Source organism: Notechis scutatus, chromosome 4 (genome assembly GCF_049901735.1).
Source record: "Notechis scutatus isolate UNSWTSFEM ecotype Mainland chromosome 4, rNotScu1.2, whole genome shotgun sequence".
In the NCBI taxonomy this organism is placed as follows: Eukaryota; Metazoa; Chordata; class Lepidosauria; order Squamata; family Elapidae; genus Notechis; species Notechis scutatus.
This window is the reverse complement of record NC_142012.1, coordinates 92,293,874-92,320,386: the sequence shown is the minus strand read 5'-3', so window position 1 is coordinate 92,320,386 and position 26,513 is coordinate 92,293,874. Positions and strand designations below refer to the sequence as shown.

The 26,513-nt window shown below is 40.3% G+C and overlaps 1 protein-coding gene across 1 annotated transcript in view; it reads left to right on the top strand.

Annotated features, from left to right (window-relative positions):
- Positions 1-26,513, top strand: part of MICU1 (mitochondrial calcium uptake 1) — a 158,574-nt gene that overhangs the window by 70,457 nt on the left and 61,604 nt on the right. The window contains exon 7 of the mRNA XM_087964113.1: positions 23,130-23,212. Coding sequence (XP_087820239.1) covers positions 23,130-23,212 — 83 coding nt within the window. The remainder of the gene's footprint in view (positions 1-23,129; positions 23,213-26,513) is intronic.

The following is a 26,513-nucleotide window of genomic DNA, read 5'->3' as shown; positions in this document are numbered from 1 at the left end:
GACATGCAGCATGCCAAGTTCTTTTGTATCTTTACGAGAATGAGTTGATCTTCAAGGAAAAACAAAGGATGTCTGTAAAAGCACATTTGGGAGGTCTATACTTGTAACTGATTTGAAGTAAGAAAAATTAAATGTCCCAACATAGATGTTCAATATAATCTTTGCCTCTCCTTCGTACTGTGGAATATCATCTTGTCTCTTTTCATTGTGTACCTCCAGCCCATGATATATATTTTTTGAACATTGCAATAGGCTTTCTATAAATGAATATCCAATATATCTTTTAAAAAAATACAATGCTGCATAATGAATTCAGGAGCCTTGAGCCTTTTGATGGTTTTGCTGCTCTTTGCACGTCTGTGATTATAAAATTTTGGGACTAGCTGAGCTTCTCATATCAAAGAATCTTCATAAACAGCTATCCGGTTAGACTGAACATGTCACCTAATACAAAAAGTTTCTGCAGCTGAGATATTGATCCCACTCAGAATGAAACCTTCTTTGAGTTATGTAGGTTGTGGACATCCTAATGCATGCCATTTAAATAAAGAACTGTCATGGCAATGGAGTATGTGGAAAGTGGAAGAAAGAAACAATGGAAGGATTCATCGTTTTGTACTTTAGCAAATGGTTAAGTGTGTTTCTAATTCGTATTTATTAAAATGTGTTGAGTGCAATTTGTCCTCAGTTATCTTCTATATTGGTAAGAGTCCGTGGGCAATGATTTGCAGACAAGGATGTACATGACAGTATTCACAGTATGGGCTTTTTGCAGTGTGATAATGCAAATTTTTCATGATTGTACCCTTGGGCAACTAAGCACTACGTTTAATTGACGTTATTTGATTAAAGTTACTTGCATTTACAGGGAGTAATCAATTCAGTTCGCTTTCCTGATAAGGCCATATGCCAGTTATCAGAAAAGTGTCATTACTAGAAACATTCTCACATGCTTCGAGTTAGACAGTGATAAAAGATTATGGCCTACTGTGTGCAGCAGAAGAATATAGTCTGCATTGTCCAGGCTTGCAATAACAATTACTGGATTGCAAAGGGGTACTTGGAATCCAGGCCAGCTTTCTTATTTTTGTTTAAATCCCAATACAATTACTTTCAAGATTCCTAGTAATACATCCATAGCAAATAGAGCTCCAAGGCAAGCAGGGTCCTCAAAGAACAAGTTTATTGGATATAACATATTGGAACAAACTGGTGAAAACCGACTCTAATGGTTCCTGCGGTTTTCACCTAATTAAAAGTAAAAAAATTTTCCAAGATGCTCGACTGCTTCCGGTTGCGGCGCTGTGGTGGTGTGGGGAGAGAAGAGCGGGCTCCGTTCTCTCATCCCCAATCTGTGCGTCTGGAGGCCCCCCCGAGGGGCACGCAAATCTTGGAGGGATCGGCGAAAGTGTGAGGAAGCCCAGTGTGAGGTATAATCAGTCCAATTGCTTGGAAACTTCATTCCTCCTCTCTTCAGCCACCTGTGGGAATGTCCTTGGTTCTCAGGAGAAGCTATTTTGCTTTGGCTACAGAACAGCAACTATCTCTACTCCCCCCTCCCTATCCCTCAGCACCATTGTGGCAACACTGAAGCCTCCAAGATGGCCTCGGTCAGGTAAACTTCAGAGTTGACAATTACTTTTTCTTTGGAACATGAAGATTATTGTATTCTCCATCCTTGTCATTTCCTTTTGAAGATAGCTCCTATCTATTTTCTTGATGTTTTCTTGTTCCTCCTTTGCTCTGTTGGTGTTAAATTATCCACCTATTTCAAGTGTAGATATTTGGCTGTGGGGAGAGATACAAATTGCTTTTGGTGTACTCACCTGCTTATCTTAACTATGGACTTGGCATGAAATCAGAATCTGCACATTGTTTTTAATTCCTTGACTCTTATTCTTTGGTCCTGAGCTGTAGTAGCCTATTTGTTTTCTTCCTCCAATAAAATAATCTGTTGCTGCTTTTAGTGAATTTAACTATGAAGGACAAGAACAGAATAAATTTACCTTTATTGGAACATTGAATACTAATGAACTATTTGTATGCAGTCATAATTGCAGCTATTAATTTGGTTATATAAACAAATACAGCTGAGGGAATCCACACTTTAAGGCTGCAGGTTAAATTGAGGATAAGAAAAATTAACTTGATACAGACGTGCAGGAGCAATTGCCTAGGCAAAAGGGGCGGAAGTGCAAAATAGCTATCCTAGATAACATTTGGAAGCAGCTCAGGCAAATACCTCCGTAAGAAGGAAGAACGGGTACAGCATAATCAGACTTGCAAGATTCTGTTATAATAGTCAATCTCAATAAAAAGTAATCTTGGCCTTCTTTTGGAGTTGATTTCCTGGTCTGATCTATCTATGTAGTGGAGCTAACAGATGAATATTTACTTGGGTGTGAGAACGTAGTGGTTTTTTTTTTTCTGAGTACATTGCCCTGTGAGGGATTTCTATTCTATTTGTCTAATGGAATCTTCTATGTAAACAGAACATTTGTGGCCATAAGTAGTAAAACACTTCCTCTGTGAGCAACATGGAAAATGGAACCTCACTGAAACTCAGTTAGTTGAGATCTGTACTTGTCTATGGAAATTCTCAGTTATCCAGGTTATGGTTTTATTTATTTATTTATAATTTGTCAAACAAAAATGAAAACACGAATAATATAAAAAAAATAAAATGACAGGGACGATAGGCACGTTAGTGCACATATGCACGCCCCCTTTAAGGATCTCTTAAATATGAAGTGAGGTCCACAGAAGTCAATTTGTGACTAAAGCTGTGAAATTATTATTAGCTGAGACAACTAAATCGGGTAGAGCATCCCATACTTTGACCACTCTATTACAAAAATCATATTTTTACAGTCAAGTTTAGAACGGTTTACATTGAGTTTAAAAAGGTTATTTGCACGCATATTATTGCGATTAAAACAGAAAAAGTCATTTACAGGTAAAACATTACTACGTACAATTTTGTATGCAATACCTAAGTCCGACTGCAAGCGATGCAGTTCCAGGTTATCCAAACCAGGAATTTTGAGCCTAGTAGTGTACGAAATTCAATTATTTACAGAACAGAAGAGTGTAAAACTTTTCTCGTAAAGTACTTCTGAACCCGCTCGATTGTGCTAATATCAGATATATGGTAGGGATTCCAAACAGTTTAACAGTACTCCAGCATAAATTTATAAGCTCTGGTTAGCAATACAATGTTTCCAGAAAAGAAACTTCATAGAATTAAGTTAACAACTCTTACTGCTTTTTTAGCAATGCTGTTACAATGAACTTTGGAGCATAGATCATCAGAGATGAGTACACCTAGGTCCTTAACAAAGTGAGGGTCATCGATACCACCTAAGATAAAGGTAAAGGTTCCCCTTGCACATCCGTGCTAGTTGTTTCTGGCTCTAATGGGTGGTGCTCATCTCTGAAGGCGCACAGAACGCTGTTACCTTCCCACCAAAGTGGTCCCTATTTTTCTACTTGCATTTTTACATGCTTTCAAACTGCTAGGTTGGCAGAAGCTGGGACAAGTAACGGGAGCTTACTCCGAAACACAGTGCTAGGGATTCGAACCGCCGAACTCCGACCTTTCTGATCGACAAGCTCAGCATCTTAGCCACTGAGCCACTGTGTCCCTTTTCGATACTACCTAGCTTATACTTAACATTCTGATTTTGTTTACCAATATGTAAGACAGAGCATTTATTAATCGAAATTTGAAGTTGCCAAATAGATGACCATTCAGTCACATAATTGAGATCATTTTGCAAAACAACAGAATTATCTGTAGTATTAAATAATTTTACGTCATCGGCAAAAAGGACACAATTGCTTTTAAGTTGATCACATAAATTGTTGATATAGAGCAGGAAAAGCATGGGAACTTAAGACGTTGCCTTGCCTTCCTTAAAGACGTTTAGCTTCTCATCCAAGAAGCTTCTTCAGTTCTGAACTGAAGAAGCTTCTCGGATGGGAACCAAAACATCTTCAAGGAAAAACAAAGGAAGTCTGGCTGCCTCTTGTAAAAGCACATTTGGGAGGTCTATACTTGTAACTGATTTGAAGTAAGAAAAATTAAATGTCCCAACATAGATGTTCAATGTAATCTTTGCCTCTCCTTCGTACTGTGGAATATCATCTTGTCTCTTTTCATTGTGTACCTCCAGCCCATGATATATTTTTTTGAACATTACAATAGGCTTTCTATAAATGAATATCCGATAGAGAATAGTTTAAAAACATTTGTGTAATTAGCCCAAGAAAACGGGTTCTGGTTATTCTTTTTGTTATTACTGCAGTGTTACTGGCTGGCCAGGGCTCAAATAAAATCATATCCCTTTTACCAGCAAGGACCTGTTTGCATACTGCATAGAAAATGAAGTCTGCTACCATATTTTATTCATAAGTAATTTACTGCTCTCGAGCAGTCTGTTTCCCTAATTCGCTCTGTGCATCTTATGCATTTTTTTTTTTCCAAAAGACATGATATAATATTTTAAATTGTGTCAGTGTTTCCTGTATTCTATTAAAATGCTAGGGCAAAGCAGCTTAGAGGACTTTGCAAGGATGTTCATCTCTTTCTCCACTGTTAATTTTTTTTCAGCACAGTTTGAATTTCCTTAGTGGGGGGACACAAGGTTAAGGGGGAATGAGCTGACTTTGCTTTTCTTTTTCTTTTTGTCTGTAAGTTAGAAGAAATTGCATTTGGGCAGCTTCTTGGAAACATGGCAGTGAAAAACAGAGTAAAAATCCCCTATTTATTGGGTTGTTGTTTTTAAGTTATCCTGATTTTCTGTTTTAAAAGTACTTTTTATTAATCACAATTATCAAAGAAATATTCTATTTATTTATTTTATTAGTTGCAGCTGGGTTTTTTTTATGCTGTGGCACCTCACAAAGTTAAAAACAACCAATATAATACAGGTAATCCTCGACTTATGACCACAATTGAGCCAAAGTTTCTGTTGTTAAGTGAGTTTTTGCCCCATTTTATGACCTCTCTTGCCTCAGTTGTTAAGTGAATGACTGCAGTTGATAAGTTAGCAAAACGGTTGTTAAGTGAATCTGGCTTCCCCATTGATTTTGCTTGTCAGGAGGTTGCAAAAGGTGATCACATGACCTTGGGATACAGCAACGGCCATAAATATGAATCAGTTCACATGACGATGGGGATTCTGTGAAGGTCGTGAAAAATGGTCACGTCACTTTTTTCTGTGCCCTTGTAAGTTTGAACAATCACTAAACAAACTGTTGTAAGTTGAGGACTATATATAGTGGTTAAGGTGCTAGATTAGGAACAGGGAATCCCAGATTTTACTTATCCCTTAGGCAGAGAAGTCAGATGGCTATTGGGTCACTCACATTCTTTGCATCCTAGATTAGGCAGTTGAAAAGCATCTATCAACCCACACTGAATCAGCATGGTAAAGGTAAAGGTTCCCCTTGCACATACGTGCTAGTCATTTCCGGCTCTAGGGGGTAGTGCTCATCTCCGTTACAAAGCTGAAGAGCCAGCGCTGTCCGAAGATGTCTCCATAGTCATGTCGCCTGCATGACTAAACTGTCAACTAAAAAAATACTTCTTTGGTCTTTTTAGTTGTAGCAGAAAGGGAGTAGGGAAAGTAGTACATTCCTTAAATGTTTCAGATAATTGCTGAGCCACCAAAGCTGTTGATGCACAAGATTATTACTGGAGAGCATGATTGATAACTCTTGGCTATGGATGTGTCCTATTGGAGAATATACATCCAGAGGGTGGAGGGAAGACCAGGGTCAAGAGTGAAATGAATGATGTGTCTTAGAGTTGGCTGCACCCAGGTAACGCCGACATGGTTACTCCTAATAAATCAATTTTTTTTTACTCTGAGAGATGTGGCTAGAGACTTATGATTTGAATGGGAGTGGTTTGTCGGAGCCCTGACATAAATGCTGAAGGGGCACGGAACGCTGTTACCTTCCCACCAAAGTGGTCCCTATTTTTCTACTTGCATTTTTACATGCTTTCGAACTGCTAGGTTTGCAGAAGCTGGGACAAGTAACAGGAGCTCACTCTGCTACATGGTGCTAGGGATTCAAACCGCCCAACTGCCAACCTTTCTGATTGACAAGCTCAAGAGTCTTAGCCACTGAGCCACCACGTCTCTAACAGCATGGTAGATAACCTTTAATGTAGTGACTTTCATCCTGCAGTGGAATAATCATATCAACAATAATAACAGAAATATCACAAATAACCTATGTCTGCCATAGAAATTCCTAAGAAAGAATGTCTAGGATTGTGGTCCTATTTGGTAGTTTATTTTATCCTAGATGGTTGGATAGATGATTATGGTGTCACAGTTTCAGCTTTTTTTGTGTGACCTTCTCTATTCAACTGCAATTATCTCTTGCAGGTTCTTAGTTCTATGTTACATCCATTTGAAAGAAATCATACCACTATTGTCTATGGAGATTCTCAGTCACCCAGGTCATAGTTGTCCCAAAGGTGCTTTTTCAAGAGACAACTGGACTTTCTGGTTTTTCTTTGGAGACGTTTCATTTCTCATCCAAGAAGCTTCTTCAGAGCTGAAAAAGTTTTTTGGATGAGAAGAGAAACATCTTCAAAGAAAAACCAGAAAGTCAAGTTGTCTCTTGAAAAAGCACCTTTGGGATATATCACTGTTGCTTGTAAGGTTGTGTATGATTTATTAACCCTGGCAGCCTTTTCCCCCTCTATCCATCATTTTAAAAAATCCTTGTCATTTCCTCCTGTATCTTTGTTCAGTTATATACATTCAGTGAATATTTCCCTTAACCTGCTTGCTATATGACTGTTGGCTACAGCTCTATGTGTGAATTGAATAAAATACAATGCAATTCTTTTTTTGAGAATGACCACACCAATATTAGGTTGAATGTTGGTGAATTGGATTGTCTTTTTGCACATATGGAAACCGGGACTTGTCTAGTTTAATCTCTTTTGTGGGTGGAAGTACAGACCAAGCTTGTAAGCTTGAGTCAAGATGTCTTTGCTCTTAATTCAGAGACAATCCCATCAGAGCCAATCCAATCCTTAAATTATTTATATTGAGGGAGAACTATTATGCTCTGGGAATTTGAGCGGGAGAAGAAGAATAAAGATTTAACTCCTACTTGATTGATTTTGGGCCATTAAGTCATTTTTGACCCCTGGCAACCACACTTTTCTCCATGATGACCTATCTTTAACCTGTTCTTTCAAACCTCCCAATAATGCGCTGTTTTAACTGAGTCCATCCAGTGGTGGTATGCTGCCAGTTCACACCGATTCTAGTGATCCGGTAGCGTCAGTCAGCAGTTGGTCCCGCCCTGCCTTTTCCTGTCCTATATTTCCTTTGTTTGTAGCTCAGCTGATAGGCGCAATAGAACAGATTGCCATACCTTAGCTGTTTTACTCACCAATGCTGACGATAAGTTTTCATGCTTAAAATTGCCCGTTTTAGAACGTTTCCCGCGCGCGCCCACAGAACCACTTAGTAAAATATTTTGAATTCCACCACTGAGTCCATCTACCTTGCTGCTGGTCACGTTTGTCTTCTTTTTCTGTCCACCTTTCCCAGCATCAGAGCCTCCTTGCACAGTGTGTCTGAAATAGGATAATTTAAGCCTGGTCATTTGTCCCTCAAGGGAGAATTCTGGATTGAAATTCCTACTTATCTAGACTCATCTGTCACCCTCAACTATTACAGAGCTCTGTGCCTGCTTAAATTTGGAAGGAAAAAAATTATATTCATTGAACTTTCATATCCTATTTAGTTGCAGTTGGAGCAAATTAAACCATTCCGGGAGGATCTTTTTATATATGTCAGTCATTAGCATGTTATTTTATGCCACAAATTAGAATGTTTTCCTTATAAAAGTAATAGCTTCAGCTGAATTGAAATCTGTCTTTTCCTCCATAGCTTCAAAAATTAGCCACAGAGAGATTTCAGTAACATCTGCCATCCACTGTTTAGTATTTACTGGCATTATGCTTCATACAGTTTGCCAAATTTCCAGCTGGGATAGTTGGAGATTTGGGACTGAAAATAATTATGGCTCAGGAGCAATCATATTGTAAAGCATTTGACTGAGGTGGGTTGTTTCCTTGATAATGCCATTTTATTTTATTTATAAAATTTATTGGCTGCCTATCTTACCATAGGGTAAGTCCGAGAGGCTTGCACTCATAATACATATATATGTTCAGTTAAACATAAATAATTAAAATCAACATTAAACCTAAAGAACATGGGAAGGGCAGGAGCAGGAGGGAGGTGGGATAGTTGTTACTTGGGACAACCTCACATCAGTGGGGGGGGGGGAGATGTTCCTGTTGTGGTTAGCTGAGGAGAGCGATGACTCTGATGAAGGGCCAGGACCATCAGGGCGTGGACTGCTGCCTTCAGAGATTGTGGGGGCTGGCAGCAGTGATGAGGAGGTTTCCGAGGAGCCTGTGCCAAGTGCACGTGCACGAGGGATTGCTCGGAGGAAAGAACAATTACAGCAGCACAGGCAACTCGGGAGTAAGGCTGCAAGGTAATGGCTCCTCCCTCAAGAGGATAAAAGCCAGGTTTGGAAAAGCATTCTTTGAAGACAGCAAAGAAGCTCTTAAGCTCAACTGGTGGACATCTTAGTTTGTGTTTGGAGAATCTTGTAAATTAGTTCTTATCTCTGGGTTTTTGATAGCCTTGACAAACAACTTGGCAAGGGTCTTTCTTGTCGGAGCTAATTAGTGGAAAGCAGCCTTCAGAACAGAATTCGTTATTAAACCTTAAAAGGTGGGGGCTGCTGCCTTTGTGTGTGTTTGCTCTTTGGGAACCCGGTTGGGTCAGAACAGTTCCAGAGAGCAGGGGCAACAGTAGAGCAGGCCCTCCTCCAGTACTCTGCCAGCCGGAATACTTGGGCAGATGGGACGTGCTACATGCCTCTTCTGCCAGCATGGATGGGACGCACCAATCCCACTGGAGTGAGGCAGTCCCTCTGTCAACTCATAAAGCATTCCTATGCTTGTTTTAGAGTTGCCATAAATGTGGGGGGGGGGGGGGAGAGAAATCTGAAGGAGCAGGGCGGCAGTTTAAAACCAGAAGTACATTCCATACTTATCTTACAAAGATTATAACTAAGCTACCGGGCTTTCTGCCCATGAAAATCCTTAATTGGAGAATGTGATTGATGACACCCTAGCCTGTGAAGGTGCTTCATTGGAGAATCTGCTTTATGATATACCCATGGGGGAGAGGCGAAACAGGGTCACAGTTGACTGTAAATTACATATGCCAGAGTTGGTTTCATACAGGCTAATGCCGGACCTGTTGCTCCTAATAAATCTTCTGGATTCTTTTGAAGCTTGGCTCGAGGCTCATGATTTAATTAGGACAATCGCAGGAATCATGACACCCTCAAGTAAACTGGACCCATGCCATGAAGGGAATGCTATCCTGAGATATTCACAAAACAAATCTAGAATAGCAGTTTCTTTTACACAAAACAAATCTTTCTAATGTATCATTTTTCACCATATTCAGCATGATGAGTCTTGCCAGATGAGGTGGTTGGAGGTCCCATCCTTCTGAAGATTGCCAAGTTGGGGCAAACTGTTGTACAGTATCCAATCGTGCTAATTATGGAAATCATAGTCCTTAGATTTTCCGAGTTTCCCCCCCAGGCTTGTCAACTAATAATGTAATGCTGAAAGAGAATACCCGTCCATTCATTTGTATGTTGCCTTTTACCTGTCTTTTGAAGAGACAAGTTTATATTCTTAATTAGTGTCCCTCTGAATAGTCAAGTAATTTCATGTCTCCTTTTTTTTAAAGTCTACATTTAAGTACTTAACATTTTGCTTATGATATATGCTTGAAATATATACATTGATAATGTCTAGTTTATTTTATTTTTATTTGTCAATCACTTACAAAATAATAGGTATAAGTATAAACATGAGTAAGAATACAAAAAAACAGGTACGATTAAATGGGGACAATAGGACAGGGACGGGAGGCACAATGGTGCACTTACGCACGCCCCTTATAGACCTCTTAGGAATGGGGTGAGATCAATAGTGGATAGTTTGAGGTTGAAGGAGTGGGGGTTTGAGGATGTAACTACAGAGTCAGGTAGTGCATTCCGGGCATTGACCACTCTGTTGCTGAAGTCGTTCTTTCTGCAGTCAAGTTTGGAGTGGTTAACATTGAGTTTGTATCTATTGTGTGCTCTTGTATTGTTGCGGTTGAAGCTGAAGTAGTTATTGACTGGTAGGACATTGTAGCAGATAATGTTGTGTACTACGTTTAAGTCCAACCGTAGGCGGCGTAGCTCAAGATCTTCAAAGCTTAATTGTGAGCAGAGGGTTGATCAAACTCAGGATGGCCAAAATATTTTCCAAATCATGTCAGCCCATATTTAAAACACTGGCCATGGAGAAGTATCACACTAAAGTCTGATGAATTTAAGCAAAATATATCCAGCATATTAGAGGCATAAGCCTCTTCTACACTTTCAGAGAATAGCATCCTGTACAATTTAGGGCGGTTCCAGATGGCCAGTTTTCCATCATTCAAGTCTTCATTTCACTTTTGAAATGGAACTGGGCTAGAGCAAGCTTTTCTCATTATTAAAGTCAGCAAAATGCTAGGGGGTACCTCTGTAAAAGTCTGTAGTGTTTCCTGAAAACTGGACTTCAATCAGAAACTCTCCTTCCCTGACAAATAAGCAAGCAAAGGTGTCTTAGCCAATTTGTGCTTAGCTGTTGGCCAGTGACTAAGTGCCAGATCCCATCTACTCAATGTTATGCTTGGGAGTGGAGGGAGGAACAACCCCTTTCTCCCTTCCACCCATCACTTTGTTAAACATACACAATAATTTCAAGGCTGTGGGGTCCTTGGTGCTCTCTGAACTTGGTTGTTTTCTTGAAGACATTTCATTACTGAGCACTAACATTATCAGTGCTGCTCGGTCTGTGCTCATTACTGCTGAACAGCACTGATGATGCTACCTAGTTTGCAAGAAATGTTTGCAAGAAAACAATCAAACTCAAGGAGAGCACCAAGGACCTCACAATTCAACTCTGAGCTGTAAATCAGTGGCCCCCAACCTTTTTTGAACCAGGGACCGGTTTCACGATTATTTATTCTTCCACGGACCGGTACCTGAGTAACGCGAGACTCTACTGCCATCGGGACGGCTCTTCGCTCGAAGCCGCCCCCCCCATTTGACGAAACTAAGGCGTGAGCACCCAAACGCCGCTTTCCAACTGGAAACCCGGAAGCACTTTCCAACCGAAAACCCGGAAGCACTTTCCAACCGAAAACCCGGAAGCAACCGAAAACCCGGAAGCGCCGTCGAAACAAGATGGCGGCGCCCAAGTGGTTGGGGACCCCTGCTGTAAATAGTCTCTTCAGCCGGAACCTCAAGTTTCTCATGTGATTGCTCTGGTATCCTACAGGTTATAGTGGGTATTCCTACTGTGTTTACTTCAGTAAGTCCTGCTGCCCTGCTACCACAACTCGAAAAAGAATGGCTGCTTAAACCACTCGAGTAGAGACAGCACGAAATTTTCTGCTGCTTCTGCAGCAATTATCACCACTCGCAGATAGAAGTTTCTGTAGCACCAAATCTTTCGAGCATAGCAGAATGAAACCAGAATCAGGTACAATTGGAAATGTTTGGCAATAGTATCAACAATTGGGGGCATGGCACTTACGCTTGGTTGCATCAAGAAATCCCCTAAGTATTCTTGTTTAACAATGTAGTTGAAATTATAATCTGGAATCAAGGTGCCTATAAGAAGTTTATTGAATTCATTTTTTAAAAATTAGTAGAGTGTTGGATGATCTTTTTCTTGTTGGGATTAATATGTAATTGAAATGTTTGTATTTGTTCTATTTAGGCTATATCCTAATCATACTATTGAATTATTCTTGAGAGTGGTGGGATATATTTCTAAGCACATGTCCATAGAATCTCATCTATCATTAACCTTTACTTTCAGTTTTAGTAAAAATTGAATCTAGAATCTATATGCACATTATTATTTTTTTAATATAATTTGAATATAAATATTTAAAATTATAATAAACTGCCCTGCATTCACATATAAGTATAAATAAATATATCTATATATAAAATTGCACTATTTTGTGGATTTCTAATATATTTCTTTTTTTTAAATCAAAATTGAAGAACCAGATACCCACAAATGCATTATTTGGACATTCAATAATTATTGTGGAGGTAGGATTTTTAACATAGCATTAGGGCATGACAGTGGTGGGATGCTACCGGTTCTGCCCGGTTCTATAGAACCAGTAGCTCTGAAGAGCAGCAGACACTGAACCTGTTCTGTGTTTGCTGCTGTTTGGCCCACCTGCCCGCCCAGGCTCTTACTTGTCCATTATTTCCTGCTTTTTCAATCTCAGCTGCTTTGCGCGGCACAGCTGAGGTTGAAAAAGCAGGAAAAAAGTGGCTTTTCAAATGCTGCGCACCCACACGCAGTGCTTTTCAGCTGTCCGGGTGGCACAGCTGAGGGTTTTTTTACACGCGCGCGCAGCGTAGTCACCTAATTGGTAGTAACCCCGGTTGAATCCCACCCCTGGTGGAGACATAGGTTTTTCAAATGTTACCAGGGTGATAATGATGACAAAGGTAAGAAAAATAGTTCCTCTAGGTAACCTAATTTTATCTAGTAGCCTTTTCTTCCTACATAGCCTGGTGCATATTGTGAGATTTGCCATTTCACTCATAAAATAATAATCTTCACAATTATTGTTATTGTTTGTATGATAATATGAATCAAAGACATTCAAAGCCCGTATTAAGGTGTGGCACAATATATAAAATACCTAACACCCTTCAACCACATGAAAAAGCAACCTCCATTTTCCTGGGCAATATGATGCCAAGTTGGGGGAAGCCAAAAGCCTGCAGAATTTATTTTTTTAATTATTGTTTAATCTCTGCTTTTCAGAGACTTTTGAGTGCCATCATAGATGTCATATTACCATTGGAATGTTCAAAGACAGGATTTCTCCTTTTGAGGAGCTGGGATGGTGGGTACAAAGCAGTGGCTCCCAACCTTTTGGGCACCAGGGATCAGTTTTGTGGAGAGAGGTTTTTCTGTGGACCAGAGGGGGCATGGTTTTGCATGCTGCCTGTATCCCGCGGATGGGGTTTCTGGCATATCACAGCCTGGTACCGATCCACAAACTGGGTGTTGGGGACCCCTGGTGTAAGGAAACCAAATGGATCCTTTCAATCTTGTAGTTGTTACGCCTTAAATTTACCCCTAAAGGTTCCCCTCGCACATACGTGCTAGTCGTTTCTGGCTTTCTAGATGCTCATATCTGTTACAAAGCCAAAGAGCCAGCGCATGGAACACTGTTACCTTCCCACCAAAGTGGTCCCTATTTTTCTACTTGCATTTTTACATGCTTTTGAACTGCTAGGTTGGCAGAAGCTGGGACAAATAATGGGAGCTCACTCCATTACGCGGTGCTAGGGATTCGAACCGCTGAACTGCCGACCTTTCTGATTGACAAGCATAGCATCTTAGCCACTGAGCCACCGCATCCCAAGTAAATTTACCCCTACTCCTGGTCTATATTTTAAGGTGTTACCTCTGTGCATCCTCATAATCATTTTTCTTAAAAGAGGTGTAAGGCTTCAAGAATGCTAAATAACTACCTTACCCCATTCCCTTATTTCTGCTACTGGCATGATAATTGATATTTGATACTGCTACTACTACAGCCATAAAAAAAAAATCTCAATCTGTTCAATATCACAAAAAGTCCTGGCTGCCTCTGAATATGTCAGGGTTGAGAAAACAGCAATAGACACTAGGGAATATTTCCTTCTCTTCCATCCATGTAACCTTCCATTGAAGATACCTTCTATCTAAGGTTGCCTGGTATTTCCATTTTTCTCCCTCATCTTTTTCTCTGGACATCTTTCATGCTATGAAAGAATTTCCTTGGGGAGTTGCCTTCTTGATGCAGACCGAGGACATGGTAGACATCCCATCAATCTATTTCCCTTAACATGTATCAACCACATTCTCAGTAGAATTACGTTAGAAATCTGCATTTCATCTCAGCAACTTCAAATCAAGAGAAAGATGTTTCCTTGCAAACACCAGGAGTAGTAAAGGATTTGGATTTCTTACTGGGTTTTCCTTGAAACCGTCAAGAACTTCCTTCTGTTCCACTCCCAACCAAATAAGTACTTTCATATGTGTCTTTGAGGCAGGGTTAAACTCGGTAGATTAAATTTGTAAACACTACAGTATGTTAGAAAAGATAATGTCAGGCACAAAAAATCAGGATCCTTTGTAAGGCTGCGGCATAGAAGATTTATTCAAGCCTATACACAAGAATCTGGTCAACTAAACTTGCTACTTGATAAGGATCAGAAGTGGTTGGACTTGGAGCATTTGTGGGAGCACAAGGATTCTAACTGATGATGTGCTTAACTCCGCTCCCCTAACTCTGCCTGCTCTTCTCCTACAGTATTTTATAAATTTCCGTGATCTCAAATTTTTTTCTCTTCAAGTTATTTGCCTGGGATATGCTCTGTGAACAGATAAAGATGCACGTAGCTATTGTACTAGGAAATACATGGCACCCGCCCAATAATATAAGTAGTCAAGAATTCACTCAATCTTCAGCTACATAAATTTTTATACAAGATCTTCTAGAGATACCTAGCAAAAGCACTTTCCATATTTATTCATCTAATCTTCGTGTTATGGAGCCAGGAATAAATCTCCATTGCCATGAATTCTCACTGAAAATTGAACACAGTCCTTTGAGCATTAGCTTAGCTCTGCTGTAAAGGAATGCAGCAATATTGTTGTTATAACAAGGTACTTAATATCTCATGGTTGTAGAGTCATGATAAGAAATAATCCACATGCCTCCTACATATGTTTGTATGTGTATTTTCAAGCACATAGCTATTTTAAATTCAGCTACCTTCACTGATTGCTTATCTTGCTTATCCTGCCTTTTCCTATTTCTTGCACATTTACAACACAATGCTGTTTTTATCTTCTGTGGAAGGAATACTATTGTCCCATGAATAAATATTTTAATGGTGGAGGACTCTAACCTGAGACAGAGATGGAATCTGTCATTTGTCATTTTGTACAAAACATCTTTCTTTATTCTGGAATGCTTTCTTAACTCCCTTTGTGAAACTTGGTATATACTGGTCGTCCTTGACCTACGTTCACAATTTCTGTTGCTAAGCAAGGCATTAAGTGAATTTTGCCTCACGTTACGACCTTTCCTGCCACAGTTGTTAAGTAAGTCACTTCAGTTGTTAAGTTAATAACTTGGTTGTTAAGTGAATCTGGCTTCCCCATTGACTTCGCTTGTCATAAGGTCACAAAAGGTGATCCCATGTCCCTAACTCCAACCCTTCCAAGCTCTGTTTTTGATGGCAGAGAGTTGCAGGAGGCTGTCCCAGATGAAAAGGGAGCTCGGGAGCCTGTTTTTGCTAGCGGAGCACTCGGGGTACCACATGCGCCCCCAACACGAGTGATGTCAAGATGGCCACACGCACCCTGGCCACGCCAAACACAACCCTCAATGAAATCAAGTTTGACACTCTTGGTTTAGATCAAATATGTAGTTAGTGTCAACTATAAAATGTATATACAAAATGACCAATTACCTCCAATAACCTTATGCTCAGACAACTTTGGGCTACTGAGGTGATTATCTAGGCATTTCAAGAATGCCTTGTTTTCCCCCACTCCCTTTTTCCAGCAGCTAAAAAGACTAAAGGAGTATCTTTTTAGTTGACATTCAGCTCCCCTCACTTCCTGACTCTCTCTCTAAATCCATGCTTGAGCCTGACAGTCAGTCAGTCAGTTAGTTAGTTTTCACATTTCTTAACCTCTCAGCTCCCTCCCTCCCCTACACCATTATGCTGTAAAATTGCCAGGAGCTACTGGTTGAGCATTTTCTGGTCCCATGTCCATGTTTACACTATCTAACATCTTCCTCAGCTTTGCAGTCAGTCTCCACCTAATGCAAACACTGCCACCAGCTACCAAGTCTATGGAGATTCTCAGTCGTCCAGGTCCTGGTTGTCCCAAAAATGCTTTTTCAAAAGGCGACTTGGACTTTCTTTGTTTTTCTTTGGAGACGTTTCAGTTCAGGACTGAAGAAGCTTCTTGGATGAGAAGTGAAACGTTTGCAAGGAAAAACAGAGAAAGGCCAAGTGCCTGTTGAAAAAGCATGTATAGACACTAGTGTTCTGACCCAGGCTTCATCAAATGTAATTAAACACAAACTTATTTTAAAAGCAAAACCTATTTTATTGCAATGCTGGGAATTACTGTCATTCCCAGCCAGAACTAATCATAAACAGTTCCCCAAGATAAGCACACGCTTTTCAGTGCTGTGGAATGCTGCCAAAAACAGAAGTATCCAAATTAATTATAACAGAAACCAACCGAAGTACCAGAAAAAACCAACCAGAGTACACACAGCTTCAAGGAGGACTCGGAATCTATCGAACTACTTTGCTTCTGGCAAAGGTTTCGTCATTGAGGCCCAACTTTTATCCCTTATGGGAGGGGCAATCACCTCCTAGTTTTACTCCCGAATCGCCCCTTCTGTTTCAGCTGCTCTCGCCATCTAGCAGCTCTGCGCACATGCGCACTGGGAACAGGCTCCCCTGGGTCCTCTTCCTCGCTGCTGCCAGACTCCGAAGGCTCCATAGGCAGCTCCCCACTCCCAGCTGGTCCTGGCCCCATCCCTGCATCTGACGCAGGACCCTCGTCCGAGTCCTTTCCAGACTCCCTGACTGGTCCCCTTTCTTCCCCACTGTCTGATTCCACCACCGGCTGCACCGGCTGCTGGCGAACCACAACAACTAGCTAGCAGCTTTGAGACACTAGCTACCACATCTCCCTAATGGTGCTAATTTACCCAATTGGAGGTTGTTGGCTGCACTCCAGTACTTCATGGAGGCATCCAGCTACTTTGTAGTCGATGAAATTACATTTTGAATGTCTCCAAAATGCAATGCACATGCAATGGTCCTTCTAGAATGGTGTCTCAAAAGCGCTTTTTCCAAAAGGCAACTGGACTTTCTTGGAGGTTTTTTATTTTCCCCTTTGAAAACATTTCACTTCTCATCCAAGAAGCTTATTCAGTTCTGAACTGAAGAAGCTTCTTGGATGAGAAACAAAACATTTTCAAAGAAAAATAAAATAAAATGAAAAAGTTAAGTTGCCTTTTGAAAAATGCCCCTTTGGGACAATCATGATCCGGAATCGGAGGTCTCCAAACTTGGCAACTTGAAGACTTGTGGACTTTGCTGACTGAGGAATTCTGGGAGTTGAAATCCACAAGTCTTCAAGTTGCCAAGTTTGAGGACTCCTGATCTGGATGATTGAGAATATTCATAGACATACTTCCAAAATGGTAGTATCAATGGGGAAAGAAACAATGGATGAGAGACCTAAGTCAGTCCATCAGAGGTCTCATAATGGAAACATACTAGGTTCCTACATTTAGTTTAGTTTAGCTTATTGTCATTGCACCTTGTACAACAAAATCAAACACCATCTTCATGACCATGAAAATAAACACAAACACACATCCTTCACCCTCCACACATTGAACCAAAAACCCCTGACACCGCACCAACACTGCACTATACAGCAGAATTCAAAAGAGCTACTGCCCTGGGATATAAGCTGTTTTTCAGCCTATTTGTGCTTGGTTTTATTATCCTGTACTGTCTGCCAGATGGTAATAGTTAAAAAAAAAAAAGGGTACCAGGATGAGATGGATCTTTGAGAATGTTTTGAACTTTTTTAAGGCAACGGGAGATATAAAGCTCTTCCAAAGAGGGGAGAGGGCAACCAATGATCTTCTGGGCAATGATGTTAACCCTCTGGAGTGCTTTCCTATCTGCCGCTGTACAATTGGCAAGCCATACGGAGGTGCAGTAGGTTAAGATACTCTCTATGGTACAGCGGTAGAAGGTGACCAGCAGTTTTTATTGTTATAAACAGAGTAAAGTAAAATCACAATCCTAACATACTGCATGCAAACCCTGAAAAGGATATAGGGGACTTTAGACTTTAAACAAATAGTAATATATCTGATATATCATACCTAAATTTCAAATGTACCTTAGTTTGATTTCTTAGAAGCCCTGAGAACAGCAGTTCTGTAATGCAAATATACGGTGCGTGTTGGCAGGGAAAATCCTTTGAGAGTTCTCTGTACTATCTCAAGCTGTATTTCCTTTGATGCTCTGGGGAAGCTATGACAATGGTTTAGTAATAGGATACTAGAAATGGAACCAGCATCGAACATTTTGGAGAAAGCTATATATTTCTTACACCACATTGGCTTCTACTGCATATGAATGAATACTGTTCTGCATTCGCATCGTTGAATTCCAGTAGTGTCTGAAGATGCATGTTCCCACAGGGAGATATATTTCCTGTTCCCTCCCAATAAGAGGAAAGAAATAAGGAAAAAAAAAACCTATATTATGCAGAATAATTATAGTGCCTGATTTTGCATATAATGTATTAATTGGGGAGGGGAGAACAAGAGAGAAATAGTATGATTAATAGTATAATGAAGGGTATCTAAGGAAAACATTTCAGTTCATTTAAATTCGTTTCGGAAGCCTGATATTCGCATTCTGCAGCACATGATGAGAATATTAAAACATTTGAAAGGACTTCTACTGTCAATGGCATTCTCAGTTTAGTTCTTATTGCAGAATAGTATACATTTGCTAAAATTCCATTTAGACTTTTTTTTTGATGAGCACCAGAAAATGTTACGAGGCTCTGAGGCTGTGCCTCTAGGCAGTTCAAATTTGTAAAGAATATGAAGGGCTTGAGTGTCGAAGTTTAAAGGCAAATATACTCCATATTGTCTTCTCGTGATTGATGTGGGAAGTGTATTGAACCTATTCTTTTCATGTTTCGTGTAAAATATTAATGAGACATGGGGGACTGGAAGTACAGTCACTCAAAAGATGGAGAGGTTTTTTTTAAAGGTATAGGTAGTCCTCAACTTATAACAGTTCGTTTAGCGACCATTGAAAGTGGTGGGATTCAAATATTTTTACTACTGGTTTGATGGGCATGGTGTGGCTTGGTGGGCATGGCAGGGGAAGGGTACTGTAAAATCTCCATTCCCGCCCCATTCCTGGGGGAAGGATACTACAAAATCCCCATTCCCTCCCCACCCCACTAACCTGCTTTCCAGCTCTGTTCTCCTGTGCAGGGCAACAAAAGAAGACCCAGCCGATCAGCTGGGACTCAGGTGGCAGAGAATAAATGGGGCCGGGGCCAGTCAGAGGTGGTATTTGCCGGTTCTCGGAACTACTCAGAATTTTTGCTACTGGTTCTCCAGAGCTGATCAACCTGCTGAATACCACCTCTGTTTCAAAGTTACAATAGCACTGAAATTCAAATGGTTGGCAACCGGTTCATATTTACCTTATACCTGATTCATGATGACCTTTTGAGAACCTCTGACAAGCAAAGTCAATGGGGAAGCCAGATTTACTTAATAACCATGTTACTAACTTAACAACTGCAGTGATTCTCTTAACAACTGTGGCAAGAAAGATCGTACAGTGGGGTTAAATTCACTTAACAAATGTCTCGCTTAGCAACAGAAGTTTGGGGCTCAATTGCTGTTGCATGTCAAGGACTACCTGTAATTGCTCTTACAGTAAGGTGAACTTTTGTCATTCTCCGCTATTACTGAAGGTGAATGGTGTCTAATTAGCTTGAGGGCAAGGTGGAACGTGTTGTAAATTCTCTCCTGGGAACTATTGGGGTGGAGCGTTGAGTGCACTGAAGACAAATCAGCCTTACCACCTCTACAGAATGAATAGACAAACATCACACTACACTCAAATGAAATTCCCATATAATGTCATTGATGTAAATAAGCAATTGTTGTAAATAAACAATTGATGTAAATAAACAATTGAACTAATGGCTGAGTTCATCTGACTCTAAACTAGGGGTGTCAAACTCGATTTCATTGAGGGCTGCATCAGGGTTGTGTTTGACCTTGGGGGGGCAAGGGCCATGGGCAGGGGGGCCATGGGCAGCTCAACATCACTCATCAAGCCTCCATTTTTGGCTGCGATGGCCTCCTGCAGCCCTCTGCCAGTGAAAACAGAACTCCGTTTTCACTGGGCCGTTGCGGCCAAAAACAGCCCAGGAGGGTCACACATGGCCCTCCTGAGCTCCATTTTTGGTAGCAGAGGCACCGCAGGCTGGTCCTTCACTGTTTTCAGGGCAGGCCTGCAGGCCAGATCTAAGCACCTTGCAGGCTGCATCCAGCCCGCGGACATTGAGTTTGACACCCCTGCTCTAAACCAAAGATGCAATGGGACAACAGTTATGAGAAGACTTGGTATGAAAATACAGATAAACAGCCTCTATTCAAAATTAACTAGCAAACAGAGTATTAGTAGATACGAAGCTTTCTTCTGAGTCATTCCCTGGCAAAAAGTGCCATAACATGAAAATTACAGAGATATTTCTTTGGTACAGTAATTATTGCAGCTACTAGATTTTAATTAATATTTTCCTGAGTGCTTAAAATGATGGAGAAGAGGGAAAAAGTTTTCTTAACTGTCTTAGATCAAAGATGTCCGCATGAATAGGCTAGGGCAATGATGCTGAACCTCATTTTCCACATATTTGGAAAATGCCTAACTTGACTCTTCCAGCATATCACACAGATACATACGCATACACACACACAAACAAAAGGGAATACTTTACATACTCATTTGTTTTCTTTAAAAAATGCAGTCTAATTTTGTGATAATAGGTATTATATAGAGAAATACCAAATAATTACAACATGGAAATAACAAGTAAACAAACTTATTTTTGGAGCCTGCAGGGGCCACGCAAGAACATGGCCCTTTGTATAATTTCCAGAAAGTTCAGTGGTTGTGCGAGAAGAAAACCCATCCACCCCCCATTGTCACATAGCTTCTGCAGCCCCAACATAAGAATGGGGTGAGCTTTTGAGAATACAGTCATACCTCAGCACTCAACTGCTCCAAAACTTGTCAAGTTCAGTTCTCAATAATTTTGTTAAGTAGAAATCTTGTCCCAGCACTTATTTTTCTCATGGTCGTCGACGCCCAGGGAAGAACTTGCTAACATCAGCTGCTTCGTGATTCTCTGTTTCTTCCAGCCAAAATAGCAGGTCATGTAGTAAGTCACATGGTTTTCTCAGTGTTGTGGCCTGCCGGCGGCCAGCAGAGTCGGACAGTGGGGAGGAACATGGGCCAGTCCTGGAGTCTGGGGAGGGCTCAGATGAGGGATCTGCGTCCGACACAGAGATGGGGCCAGGGCCATCTGAGAGTTATGTGCTGACTCTGGATCCTCCAGAATGTGACATCAGCGAGGCAGAGGAACAGGGGGAGCCTGTTCCGAGTGTGCACTTGTGCAGAGCTGCCAGAAAGCAAGAACAGTTACTGTAAGACAAAAGGGGCAACTCGGAGTAAGGTTTGAGGATGATTGGCCCCTCCCATAAAACATAAAGGAGGAGCAAAGGGATATGAGCCTTTGCAGGAAGCAACTTTGTTCTGGTCGGTTTAAAATCTGAAGCTCCATGTTGACTTTGTCCTCTGTTTGTGGCAAGATTCTGGCAGTCATAAAACATTTTGTACACACGTTTTATAATTGTCAGTTTGGCCTTGTACAGCTAATTGGCAATTTAGTCGTTGGCAGCATTTCAAGGGAGATAAAGGTGGGTGCTTATTAGTCTTATTCCGAAAGACTGTGGCAGACTTCTGTTGGACTATTCATAAACTGTTTGGGACTCATTACGGGCTGTGAATGCATATAATTCACAGCCATTGAAATAAAAACAAAGTTTTTGGGAACAGCATATGATTGTTACCGTCTCAGGAAGCCTTGGTCAGAACAGTCAGTACTCATTGGTTTTAGTATTTGTTGCATCTTCTGGAATGAATTTCCAATGAATACCAAGGTACCACTGTGGTTGTCAGGTATTGATGAATGTTGGTATGTCACCCAAAATATTGTAGCGTATCACCTTTGACATGCGTGTCATCAGTTTGCCATCACTGGGCTAAGGTGTGGGTCTACCAATATATTTTTCGAAGCTGGAGGTATAACCTGTCTTTCATCTTCCTATAATTTTAGTTACAGTTTAATTACTGTATGAGCTGCAGTGGCACAGTAGTTAGAATGCAGTACTGCAGGCTGCTTCTGCTGACTGCTGGCTGCCAGCAGTTTGGCAGTTCAATTCTCACCAGCTCAAGATTGACTCAGCCTTCCATCTTTCCAAGGTCGGGTAAAATGAGGACCCAGATTGTTGGGGGCAATAGGCTGACTCTGCTTAGAGAGGGCTGTAAAGCACTGTGAAGCGGTATATAAGTCTAAATGCTATTGCTATTGCTACCTAAGGCCACAATATTTAATAAGAAGTAACTCCAAATGAAAACAGTGATTTGATTTCAAGTAAATAGTACTTAAAATGAAATTGTCATTTCTCTGATTTTTCACATAGAATCTTCTTGTTGCAAATGGGTTAATTAAAACCTTTCATTGTCCCACTTTTTTCATCAAATTCGTCTTTGCGAAAATTTATGCAGTGCTGCCCTGATAACAATGCCTTGCATTTAAATTCATGCTTAGATTTGAAACTCTTAGTTTACCATTGCATCCTTCATTTCTAATTAGGCTTTCTCTATTCTATTTCCTTAGAGAGGACAGAAATTACAGACATTTTGTGCGTAGACCCATAAATAAAATTATGAAACATAATACAGACTTACTGGAGAAAAATAGCCCTGCAGAGCTCATAATTTCAAGATATTCCAGAGATATATTTTTGCAAGAAAATTGCTAAAGAGGACTATTAAGATAATACATATTAACAAAGCTGCAGAAACAAAGATAAGAAGATAAAAACACCCATTGGAGAGACATAAGAAATATATTGCAAAAACAAGTATACTTTTTTTAAAGAAAAGTTTTAAGCCGTAATATCACTCTTAAATCATTATTTCTGCTTTCTGATTACTCCATAATGTAATGCCTATAATGTACTGGATGTTTTTTTTTCTAGCTCCTCAGAGAAACTTTGAAATCGCTTTCAAGATGTTTGATCTAAATGGTGATGGAGAAGTGGATATGGAAGAATTTGAACAGGCAAGTTTTCGTTTCTTTTTTCCTTTCTGACGTAATTTTTAAGAAGGTGAATTCATGCAGTTCTCTGCTCTTAGGAGTACTGTGTGTACATAATCCATGGCGGCATGGTTTCCATCTCTATGTCAAGCCGTCTTCTTCAACAAACCTTCCAAGTGTGTTAGGCTACTTCTGGCAATGCTGGCTGGCAATCCCATTTTTTTTCTTTCTCTCCTCCCTACCCTTTAATTTCCTCTTTCTTTTCAGTCTAACTGATTTCCAGTTGTTAGTGAGCTTGCTAAATTGTCGTTGGATTGTCTGGTTTTTTTTTTAAGGTATTGCCCCCTTGGCTATTTTAAAAGATACACACAGTTCCAAACAGACAGCTAACTTCCTCTTGTTCTTGTCTTCTGGGGTTCAATCAATATCTGTCATTGCTACTAGAGGGATTGTTTTTCAATTACCTATAAAATATCTACCCAAAAAACAAAAAGACTGCATCTCTCTTAACAACAATGCATATGTGCTTTTCTATTGCTTTAAGGTTTTCATAAACTGCTTTTCTACTGCAAAAAAACACTTCCAAACCTCCAAAAATATTCTAATATTAAATGAGGGAGAGTCCCCAGAGGTAAATCTACAAAGGGGGAGAAAAATAAAAGCTTTAGCAGAAAGATAGATAGTTAAACTGATTTCCTGACAAGAGGGGAAAAATACTACCAAAGGGAACAAAGAGGAAGAAATAAATGTACTTTTAATCATTTGTCTCAATTACCACAAAATAACATTGAAACAATATCAACGTTAATTATTATTTATGTGCAGTTTTGCAATTAGAGGGATTTTCTTTACTTTCAGAAGCAAAACATTGGAGGTGTTTTAGGAAGCTGAAATAAGTATGTACAATTGAAGCTACATGAATTTAATCTTGGGGTTTTTTGCTTTTTATTAAAAAAAAAATCCAAGCATAGTTTTGATGTTAGTTCCATCACAAAGTGAGAACTTTACAGAGAGCCTGTGAAACCAATAAATCAAATTAATTTAAAAACAGATAAAAATAAAGATGCTTTCTAATGTACTTAACTCCTGATGACTAAATGGGTATAAATATGCCATCATGCCACTAAATGAAGGGTCTGTGAGAATCATATAAAAGAACAAATCAAAAATTTTAATGGACAGTTGAAAAGCATTATGCTATATGAGTAACCAATACTTCATCATTAATGTATTACAGCAAAATGACAACTCTTTTTGTTGTTTGTTGTAGCCTGTTAAAGTGACTGAGGTCCCTGATTGTAATAGATTGTTAAAACCAATACACAATTAACATCTTTCTGAGCCTTTATTTCTCTGGTATTGTCGGTACAAATAATCAAGATGTCTTATTAGAAAGCCTGACCTTCAAAATGATTCCAAAACAACTGTTTTGAAGCATTTGAATCTGCATTATATCATTTTGCATTTGGATCACTCTAAACCTCACTCTTTTAGAATGATTAATAAGTCATGTTAAATATGTTCAGGTTTTGAAATTCATCTTCGGTAAATTTTAAATGAATTTTCTTACAGATCCAGACAGCAGTGTATATAACATTTGTGTATTTTTGTTCATAGCTAAGACCTTGATTTTGCAGGCAGAGCTATTTTACTGATATTTAATGAGCTCTGAAAATAGAGCCTCCAATATGTCGTAATCTCTGCCAAGCTCCAGCTGGCAGTCCATAAATAAAGGAAGACAATGGTTTCCCTCCCTTACTCATCTCACAGTTTTATTATTTTTATCACTTTTTGCATTTCCAGCCTACTTTTCTTCCATGAGTTCAGGTATGAGCTTTTCTGCCTCAGGATTTCCCCCAAACCTGATGAGGACTGCAAGCTACCAGGCTAAAAATGGACTAGCACTTGATCTCCCAAGTCCTACCTTAACATCTTAACAACCATATCACACAGATTGTAAATCTGGGTTTGTTTTGGTTTGGGCCATTACGCCAAATTAGGAATCCTTGGACTTTAGCAGAAATATAAGTCTTGTGCTGTGCCCTTCTGGATCGAGTGTGGGGTGCTTCATTTTGCCTTTTGCCAGTGCCAACTTTAGAAAAAAATCTCTTTCCAAATGCTTCCAAGATAGAAATAAAATAACATTTAAAAAGAAACTTGGAGGTCTTCTAATCCAGGGGTCTCCAACCATGGCAATTTTGGCAGACTTCAACTCCCAGAATTCCCCAGCCAACTTTGCTTTGCTTTTCTGGCTGAGGAATTCTGGAAGTTGAAGTCCACAAGTCTTAAAGTTGCCAAGGTTGGAGACCCCTGTTCTAGTCCAACCTCCTGCGCAAGCAGGAGACCCTATAACAGTGATGGTGAACCATTTTGTTGTGGTGTGCCGGAAGTAAGCAGGTGCCGGCACCCACAATGCAATGCGCCCCGCTTCCCCTGTGCATGCACATGCACATGCAACAGCCCCGCCCCGCCCCCTTACCTGCACTGCACAGGAGAACAGCGCTGGAAAGCAGGTTAGTGGGTGGGGAGGGAATGGGATTTTGCAGTAACCTTCTCCTGCCACGCCCACCAAGCCTGAAAATGGCCCCATTTTGGCACTTCTGGTATTTCTGGAAGGCCCGTTTTTCGGCCTCCCGAGGCTGCAGAGGCTTCCCTTGAGCTTCTGGGAGGGCGAAAACGGCCTCAAACAGGCCGAAGATGAGCTGGGAGGCGCATGCATGCACAGCGCAGGTAAGTTTGGCTGGGGCTCGTGTGCCATAGGTGTGCCATCACGGCCCTATAACATTTCAGACAAATGGTTGTCCAATCTCTTCTTAAAAGCCTCCTGTGATGGAGCACTCATAACTTTTAGAGGCAAATCATTCCACTGATTAATTGTTCTAACGATCAGGAAATTTTTCCTTGGTTCTAGGTTGGCTCTCTCCTTGATTGATTTCCATCCATTGCTTCTTGTCCTGCCTTCAGGTGTTTTGGAGAACAAGTTGAATCCCTCTTCTTTGTGGCAGAGATTTTGGAACACTGCTATCATGTCTCTCCAGTCCTTCTTTTCATTCAGATTGCATATTCCTTTCTAAGGCTGGAATATCGTCTGACTTTAGAGGCGTCAGATTCCTTAGCGAAGTCTTGCAGGAAGCATAACTGCCCAAGAGACTCAGACAACACAGCAAGGAGCTTCAATTTTTATGATAGTTCTAGAACAAGGGTCTTCAAACTTGGCAAGACTTGTGGACTTCAACTCCCAGAGTTCCTGAGCTAACATGACTGGAGGAGGAATTCTGGGATTTGAAGTCCACAAGTCTTAAAGCTGTCAAGTTTGAAGACCCCT